General features: G+C 39.0%; 1 protein-coding gene across 1 annotated transcript in view; it reads right to left on the bottom strand.

Moving 5' to 3' along the window:
- Positions 1–3,851: 3,851 nt before the first annotated feature.
- Positions 3,852–10,096, bottom strand: part of CMAS (cytidine monophosphate N-acetylneuraminic acid synthetase) — a gene marked incomplete at its 5' end in the record, with an annotated part of 8,544 nt that continues 2,299 nt past the window's right edge. The window contains 5 exons of the mRNA XM_010152705.1: positions 3,852–4,096; positions 4,819–4,969; positions 6,761–6,932; positions 7,921–8,015; positions 9,504–9,637. Coding sequence (XP_010151007.1) covers positions 3,852–4,096; positions 4,819–4,969; positions 6,761–6,932; positions 7,921–8,015; positions 9,504–9,637 — 797 coding nt within the window. The remainder of the gene's footprint in view (positions 4,097–4,818; positions 4,970–6,760; positions 6,933–7,920; positions 8,016–9,503; positions 9,638–10,096) is intronic.

The raw sequence follows: 10,096 nt of genomic DNA, 5'->3' as shown, positions 1-10,096 counted from the left end.
TCCAGGATCGGAAATGGGGACAGACAAACCTGTCCAAGAACAAGAGACAGAAACAAACCTACCACCCAAGGATTCCTGAGACAAGTGCATTAGTGACAAGTTTTTTCTAAATCATTTATGCAGCAGGTCCATGCACAGTAGTGTTTTTCTTCCCCTGGACATACCTCATTATTGCTCTTATAACACTGACATTTAGGATAATTAGTCCTTCCCAGTGTATTTAGACTCATTTGGAGTTATTTCTGGAAACAGGAAATAGTGGTTTAAGATAATACTAATTGAAAATGTAATTAAAAAAAACCCCAAAACTCCCACATGGGCTAGTTAACCAATGTGTGCTCGAGGTTTGAGAACTTGGAATCACCAAGTGTTATGAAATCTCTCTGTTCTCAAAAGGATGAGTTCAATGTGATTCATATTGACTGGAAATGAACTAAGGTCAGAACATGATGGATCACCCTATAGGAAATACCACAGAACTGGAGAGGAATGCATATTGACCAACACAAAGATCAGATAAAAATAAATTAATAGGGCCAGAAGTAGGTGAAGGGCCAGCCCCTACCACTTGTGCCAAAGTCAGCAAATGTAATGGCAAGGTGTTGCCATCTCTCCTTCTCCTCCCTCCTCGGCTCTCCCGGCATGAGCCGCCAAACAGCCAAAACCAGCAGAGATCTCGAGGCCTAACCAGACGGGAATTCTCTCCGAGAACACCCTGCCAAGTAATTCTCAGTATGTTCTGCTCAATTTACAAGGATATCCTTCTACAGAAATACTGGGCTGGCTTTGACAGCTCAGAAAACTGGGAGATGGATCCTACTTTTCACAAACATGGTCACGAAGCACACAGCACTGTCAAACCAACTATCTGACAACACAGGCAAGTGAAGAAACTTATTTAAGGGGGTATAACCACACAGACACAAAACACTCAAGATTTGCCTCCAAGACCAGATCTAGATGGGGACTTTGAGTAACTGACCGTGTGTGCACATGATTATTTTGGGCATCAAATTCATTCACCTTCATCAGGTAAAATCCATACATGTGGCACAGGAACTTGGAGATGTATGATTTACAGTATACAAACTCATCGTGTATCACCCCATAATCATTCTCTACTCAAAAGACTAAAAGAAAACTGTTTCAAATTTCAGGTAATCAGCTATTTTTTCATAATAGCCTATTATAAATTATTACATAGTTTCCTTTTTTCATTTTCTCAAAATTATACTAAATCAGCCCATATCATCTAAAAATCTTTTCAGGAATATAATAGACAATTTAAAGTAAAAAAAAAAGAAAAAAAGAAAAAAAAAAAGAAAACCAAGTGCTCACATGACCAAAAGAGATTATTCCAAAATTAACCCAAAAAAGTATGAAAAATGACCACCAAAATGTACCCAGGGATCTAGACACCTCTAATGAAAGGCAATTGTGGTGCCAGGATATGCACTGAAACAGCAGCCATTGGCAAAAGACAGTACCTCTACAAGTGGGAAAGCTGTTCATCCAGAGCCACATAAACTTATCCAGGATCGGAAATGGGGACAGACCAACCTGTCCAAGGCAAAAGATACTACACTTTGGAAGCTCGCCCAGGACCCGGGATTTCCCCTTTAAGGTGACTGTTAAGAGTTATTTTCACTACCTCTGCCCCTCTGTGATCCCTAAATCCTTCATATGATTGAGGAGCTTCTGTAAAAATAAAGAGGAGTAATTAAGACATCTATTGTGCCTCTCTGGTGTATAGTTGAGGCTGTCCCACGCAGTGTGGGCAATATAACTCTGAACCTCTCAGGCAGCGGATCATACATCTCCCATAGTCTCTAGAGCTCTTTTCTTCTTCACGTTCTTCCTTTGTGTCCAATGTAACATTACACCACCTTTTTCTGAAAAAGAATTTGTCGGAGTGAAAACGCTTATATATCAGCTACCATTTCTTTCTGCCCATGACCAACGCTCCTACAAAGGTGTTTCTGCAATTATTTTTACCCAAAATTTGTACGTGTATTAGAGACCCAATGTATATGTGGCACATTCAGCAAGCAGCTGAAACATTAGAAGGGTTCTTGGTTCAAAGAGTAAGCTACCAACCGCATGGCCAGCTCATATGTCTGTTGTAACTGCACTTACTCACATATTTGCTTTCTCTAACATGACAGGAATAGAAATCAGATTCATCGCAGCCTTGTTTACAGCTGTCTATTTACAGGAAGCTGGCCTTGAAATCAAAGGCAACAAGTTACTTGACAATGACAAGGTGAAGTAACTAAAAGCTTGGCCAGTTCTAATATGACATTATAAACCTGAAATGTCCATGCGATCTGGGCTTCCGAAGCTTCACCACGTGGTCTATACAACTAAAATAATCCATCTACCTATACCAAGGTCTGTCGTTCCCTCCAAAATGTGGCTCTCCCGTTATCAAAGTCCCTGGGATTTATAAAGCACAGAACCCTAAATCCTTACAAAAAGGAAATACTTAAAGGATAATTCAAAGGCGATGAGGACAGTAAACTCTTCAGCTGTTAACCTTGATGCTACAGATAGACAGTACAAGAAGTTCCGTTTAGAGCTCTGCTTTGTAGAAGGAAGTCACACAGAGTTTATCAGCAGCGGGAAATATATCAGGTGATATTATACTGGGAGTGTCTACGCAGCAAAGGAACAAAACGAAGTGACAAGCCGTTATTATTCACCTCAGCAGTAACTGCCTGTATATTACAGGTGGTTTTGATTTTTTTTTTAGCATAACCCAAGGCCGAACCTGACGCTCTGAAAAAACACAAGGGTTGAAAAGTGATGCACGTTTTTAGTGTCAGTTTTACAACCTTTTACAGATAGCAGAGCTCGTTAGATCAAGACACAGCAAAAATTGTATTGTACATAAATACAAACATACATGTACACCAGCTTTAAATTAACATGCTAAAAATAGTCTGAATATCTATCTTATGTAAACCCACAATCAACAACTATGTTTTGGTTTTTTTAAACAGCAGTTACTTTTCCATACAATAACATTAATTATTTTTATTTTTAATCATTATTGGTTGTAATAAAGCCTTCATAGAAAGAAACAGAGTTTCTGCAAAGGGAAGATACCAAAGTTAATGGGAAATTTAATTCCAAATTTGGCAAAGCATTTGGGTATGTTAATTTAAACACTTCAATAAACCCCAATATAAACACATCCAGAGGTAAGTGGCACAATTCCAAATGCCATTCAATTATTTATGACCTTAAAACTGAACGCATGCTTAAGTGCTTTTTTAACTAATATTAACTGGTTTTACCGCAGCTGAGCTGCCTTTTAAAAACACAGGAAGAAGTTTGATAGTTACTTTACACCTGAGCTCTTCAAAACTCTTGTTTCCTAGGGCCGAGTCTTGTAAAAAGCAAGCCACAACTACAACATCGTATTGACATTTGGAAGTGTAAACAAAATGAGTAAAACCGACTTTTTTTTTTTTAAAGTTCGAATTACAAATCCTCAAGTCAAGCAAAATCAGTGATCCCTGAAAATATTTGGATTAAGAAATAAAGACACAACATTCCTGTAGGACAGGTGTAACGATTAAGACTAGATTTACAGGGCACTACCTTTTGCAGCATTCCTTCCACTGCAGTTAAATAGCTTTTAAAATAATCATGCGATCATGATTATCAGCATACAATCATGAAGATCAGCACTTGAAGAGGGACCTTAAGAGGGACACAACTTTTTCACTCTGCTGAAATGTAAACCATGAAGGGTAAGCCATCCTTTGGGATACAGACTTGCTGAGAGAGGAAGGGGAGAAGAAAAGCAGGATTGACCAACTGTGTTGGTCTTTTTTCATTAGTTCCTATTTCCTCTCCGGCTGTTCTAATTTCCCCTCCTTTCCTGCGGAACTCACTTCCATTTGCTTTCTTGAAGAGTTCACTTTTTCTAATAAGAGGAATATGTGTTCTGCAAACTCCCGGACAGCTCCACAGCCACCGCTGCTTTTACAAATGTAACCAGCAGCCTTCTGAGCAAGTGCACAAGCATCGGCAGGCACAGCACTCATGCCAGCTTTCTTCAGGCATTCCACATCAGACTCCTCATTTCCTGTTGAGAAAGATAGACAAGGCAAAATAACACAGAGGGGGGAAAAACTGAGCAAACTCAGTATTTTTCTGTGTACATATTAACCTATTTTGTCAATATTTGTATTCTTGCCACAGTCTTCATCTCAGCAGCTCAAGAGCGCTTTGCACACGTGAGTGGAAAATCTTAGTGATGCATGTAAATGCCTATCACACTTCACACAATCTTCAGGCCAGAGAAAGGTACTTTTAAGAGGAGTGAAATTATCTGAGCAATTGAATACACGTTTGCAGGACTGTACATGTAAGCTGTCACTGAAATACACTTTTGTACAGAATCATATGGCTTTCGGTTTTAATTCTGCCCATTTCTTCTTTCCATTTCAGAATATAATCTATCCAATATCCATCTCAAATGAACTAGATCAGTTCCAAATCGTGAGCTGTAACTGTACACTTGTGTAATATCAAAGCTTTCCTAAATCTCATTAGAAAACCAGTGAAGACTTCCCTTTCCTAATTAGACACTGATTCATCAATGTCTTTAATATTTAGATTGTACCTAACAAACCTTAAAATACGTACCTGCTTTTGGTGATTGGGTGCTGTAATTTGCATGTCAATCCCATTAAATCTAGTGGTTAACAAAGGGCAAAGTGTTTTGAAGATGAGCAGCACTATGAAGTCTGTATTTGTCTATGCTATAAGAAATTTTACTCCCAAAAAAAAAAAAAAGGAACTGACCTAAGTAAGCGACTTCTTTCCAGCTCAAGCCCATGTCTTCTTGCCAGTCCTCCAGGACTTGTAATTTATTTGTTACACTAACTTTTGCTACACATCCCAGCTGCATTGCTGACAGTGTTTTTGAACAATCTCTTTCAGAGAGGAATCGAACCTATTCAAATAAAATCCAGTTAGAGTGAATACTGCATACAAAGAAATAAGACATGTAAGTTCATGTATTAAGAAAAACCCAAAACACTAGAAGTTTTGCTCGTGTAAGCTCTCTTAGATATCAGAAAAACATTGAATAACTGGTTTCTTCAATCAAAACTCAGAGCAGAAGTAATTAGCATCCCAAACCACATTACAGTCTTGAAGTTGCTTTGGGAAAGTGAAACACCATTCTGTAGGCTTCCCTGAGGTTCCAAACAAAAATAATTTACATTTGTCTTTTTAAATGCAACATGCACTAAATAAAATACTGGATGTCACAGTACAGTGGCATGCTATCTAGTGCAGTATCATCTAATTAAGCCACAGTCGAGAATAAGAGAATTCCCAAGGAAGACTTCTGTAATATTTGTAGAATATTAAGTATTTTCCGTGACTCCTTTACTTAATAATGTCATTTTATTTACAATAGGACCTCAGAGCATCAACAGAACACTAGACAGACTAAAGAGGCACAGCACATTAATCTCCACGAGTTCATTCCAAATTTGAAATTTCAGGAATTATGTGCAAGGTAGGCAAAACCCAGAAGATTACTGCAGCAGGATTTTTAAAAGTCTCATACATGGCCCCTCCAAGTTTACCATCCAAGATGTGGACAAGCTTATCTTCCCTAATTGCTTTTAGATACTAACAAATACTTGGCACTGATTTTAAGCACAGAACGAAGAGGAGCACAAGAGTCTATCAGCAACATATACTAGAAATACATGAAGTGCAGCACAAAGACCAGGGGGTTTTTAATGAAGGATTCCAAGTCACAGTGAGTATGGAAATGGGCTCCCACAGGCAATAAGACAATGATCACAAGTTCCCCTCCCCTTTTGCCTCACAGAAAATGAAGCTGAGAGAGTTTTGAAAAACCATCTATTCCATTTCACTGCCCTGTGGCAGCAACAGCTGAATCAAAGTATATCATGAATGTCTCCTCTAACCTGCTACAAAAATATCTTACAGTAGAAACTCCAAAAAGGTATTTGGAGAAGTCTACTTGGGGTACAGCTACCTTTGCCTTATCCATGCCTATCTCTGCCTGCAACTGGACTGAGTTAAGGCGCTTTGAAGGCAGCCTGCATCCGTACTTAGCTCTCACCCCCGAAAATGTGTATCAAAGGCAGCAGCACAGGCAGAAAATAGCCAGGAGGCTAATTTTACATCAATGCAACCAAATATTCTGATCAGCAGAATTTAGTAGCAGCAGTAATAATCAATAATAATAGTAGCCATGTTACAATGTGTTATTTCAGTCTTTCATCTACACTGAATTCTTACAACAACTATGCAGACAAAAGTGTTTGGGGATTGATTTCCCCTCTCTGCAACCATCATGGGTGATCTAAGATGAACAAAGTAATTGGCTGTGAACTTCTTCCTCTTCTATAGCCAGAGGTAACAACATATCCCTGCTTGGTAATGCTGACTTCTAATTAATGAGTGTCTAGACAACACAGGACACTATGACCGGTGCCAGCAAAACATCATAAACATTTTTTCCCACATTTTTACAGGACAAAAAGAGAAAGATGCTATCGCTGCTATGATTGAGGTTGAGAACTTTCTCAAAACAATGATTTTCCTCTGAGGGATCTCAGAACAACATTTATCCTAACCCTGAACCAATGTATTATGCTGCTTGATCACAAGTACTCTGAAGAAACTCCAACTTATATGCTGCAGGTTAGCGTTCAGGTTACATGAGAAATAAAGCCTCACACTTCAGAACAACACTTACCTGGATTCCTCTTTTCTTTAATAGATCTATTCCAACAATATCTCTATAATCGTAGGAGACCATTTCCTTCTGATCTTCTGTCACATAAATGCGACCATTTGTCAGGCATCCATCAACACTGCAAACCAAGAGCTTCACCTCTTTTAATGGCTCTTTGCCAAAATATCCAAAGCTAGAAAAAGAAGTTATCTTTTTAGGATGCAAGATTTGTACACTCCAAAACCAAATATTTCAAAAACAATTGTGATCTTCAGACAGAAGAATCAGCTTTGAAATTCTTTTTATCTAATGTCTTTTCTCATTATCTTCACTCTTCAACTATATTCTCCCTCCTCAAAACAAAAAACAGAATGATCCAAGAGACAGCTCAGTTATACTTTCTATTTAAAAATTAGGATGACATTTATTTCTTCAGTATATGAGGAGTAAAATGGAGTAAAGGATGAAAAAGGCACAGAAAACACTCCATTTCCAGTCATTATTTCCTTAGAGTGGTGCAGAGTAGCTGCAAAGAAAAGGCAGCTGGCAAGATGCAATCAGCTCATGCCTTCTACATGAACACTCTCACAGATTCACGGAGTGGAAGGGGTTGGAAGGGACCTCTAGAGACCACCTAGCCCAACCCCCCTGCCAGAGCAGGATCAACCAGAGTAGATCCCACAGGAACAAATCCAGGGGCTTTGGGAAGTCTCCAGGGAAGGAGACCCCAACCCCTCTCTGGGCATCCTGTTCAGTGCTCTGTCACCCTCACAGGGAAGAAGGGTTTCCTCATGGTCAGGTTGAACCTTCTGTTTTCCAGTTTATGGCCATTGCCCCTAGTCTAGTCCTCTCAGTCATGTGCCTCAGTAAATGTGGCCCAGACCATGGAAGCCTAGGACAACTTAGATGGAGAAGCCAGAGATGAAGCCAGCTAGCACACTGCTATGGTACAGTGGGGCTTACAGTTTTCACCAGGCTGAACTTAAAAAAAAAAGAAAAGGAAGCAGCATATAGCAAAAGTCATTCAGATGATTTCAACAGAGATAGGAAAAAACCATCGGCAGAAATAAAGTTGTCCAATTATCTTTCATCTTGATTATTTCCATTATGAATTCACATGACTATATTTTGAAACAAATGAGTGGTATCAAAGAAACAAAAGAATAAAAAAGTGGTTTTACCTCAATACTCGCTGCTCTGCAATAGGCCAATCAATGTCTATATCAATATCCACGCTGTGCTCCGCACGCATTTCATAGTAAGCCATCTTACCACCCTAAATAAACAGAACCCATTAAAATTTTCTGCTTCAGTTAATACAAATACAAAACTGTACAATTTAGTACCATGTAATGAAAGCTAAGTATCTGGTTACACAGTGGTCACAGTAGCTTAAGTACGAGTGAACCGTCAATAATGATGTTTTGCCAGTGACACAGGGCCAAGCATCTGAAACAACTTTCTATAGGAAATGGTTAATAAGGGCTTTCTTTTTACAACTAGAGAAAACGTGCAAGAAAGATGTTATGCATTATAAACATTACGTCACACTGATCTCACTGGGTGCTAAGTATCTGGTTACACAGTGGTCACAGTAGCTTAAGTACGAGTGAACCGTCAATAATGATGTTTTGCCAGTGACAGAGGGCCAAGCATCTGAAACAACTTTCTGTAGGAAACGGTTAATAAGGGCTTTCTTTTTACAACTAGAGAAAACGTGCATTATAAACATTACGTCGCACTGATTTCACTGGGTCTATTTTAATACAGTAAAATACTAATAACTTTAGCAACCACTTAATAAGAGTATGCTTATTTTTTGTTTGCTGTCTACAGAAAGACTTAATTCAAATCGGAAAAAATATCTGCCACACCCCAATGTAATTACAAAAAAACAGTCCTAAAAGCCCTGATCTTCAGAGGGCCCAACCTTCCTAAAATGTAGAATTCAGCACAATTGTACTACCCAGATCAATGCTTGCAAGTGCACGCAGCACTGGCTGGCACTGCCATGGGTCTGTGCAAACTACAGAGACCTCAAGCTACTATCTCCGCATTAGTGAGGGATCTGGAAAAGAGAGAAATAAGAACCTGGTGTTCTTGACACACCTAGTAAGGTATTCCCATTAGAAATATGGGAATACTTACTCTGGGCTTTTTTTTTTCAGTTCTGCTGACAAATAATGGAAATGATCTTGCAAGATGGAGAACTTGTCTTGCATGAGTAAACTAAGAGACTTACCCTTGTGGACAAACAAAGCGAAAGCTGAAGTAAACACATTTGTTCTGCATTACTACACTGGGATGTAAACATCAGGAAAGGGAAAAAGACTGCCTGAGTTACAGTACAAAACTGGCATAAGACTAAATTTGCCAAGAATACAAGTTTATAGATTACACAAGAAGCTTATGACACTGCACGAAGGCCAGTTTCACACCCGTACGCACACTAAAATGAACTGTAAGTCACGCGCTTACCTCCTGGCAAACTGTGAAAATGCTCTATTGGTTTAGGCTTAGAGCTGTACACTGCCTGACATTATTTGTATAAATCTGTTTGCTGTGGAGGATACTGTCACTGGAACTGCCCTCGCTGCAGCTAGCCCCGTTAAGTTACACATAATAAGCAAGGTGTCCTGAGGTCAAACTTCATACTGTTACTTCATACTGACTGCATGAGAAACAGATTATTGATTTCAAAACCCTCTATTGCAAGAGTAAAAGATGTATTGTTCTGCAGAGCATGAAAAACAGAAGCACTAACCTGCAAGTAGCCTTTCTCAATCAAATGTCTCTTGGCAAAATAAAATGATCCATTTTCATACAGCTCCCCAGGCCAATCTTGCCTCCGGTATCGTTTTGCTGGGTTCAGGTTTTGGGGCTCTGTCATTTTGTTTTCTGTTAACAGAGAAAAATGACAAAATAAGTCTTCCAGAATCCTTGTTCAGTCATTTAACTTTCTTTAAATAGCTTTCTGTTGAAAAATTAAGGACACAATCCAGTCACCAGCTTGTTTTGTTATTGCCCCTCATTGCTTAGTGCAAGCCATTTGGTGACTCTGTATAAAGCTTTCTCAGAATTGTGGATAAAAAACTGTAGGATTGCCCTGCATTTCTAGCAGAGGAAAATTTGTGTTCCAACTTAACCAAACAAAAAGAAAACCCCAAAAAACCAAAACACTAAACTCAGACGTTGTCAGCTCCAAAACTGGTTACTAAAAGGAGTAAGGGAGGACATTATTCTAGGCTGTCCTTGCCCATGTGAAAGAAATACTTACTTTTTCCATACTCTATCACCTAGTATACCATAGGAAGGCATTTAACTCACAGTTAAACACAAAAATCCTGTGCAGCTACC

Source organism: Eurypyga helias, unplaced genomic scaffold (assembly GCF_000690775.1).
Source record: "Eurypyga helias isolate BGI_N326 unplaced genomic scaffold, ASM69077v1 scaffold13005, whole genome shotgun sequence".
Taxonomy (NCBI): Eukaryota; Metazoa; Chordata; class Aves; order Eurypygiformes; family Eurypygidae; genus Eurypyga; species Eurypyga helias.
This window is presented reverse-complemented; position numbering and strand designations above follow the sequence as displayed.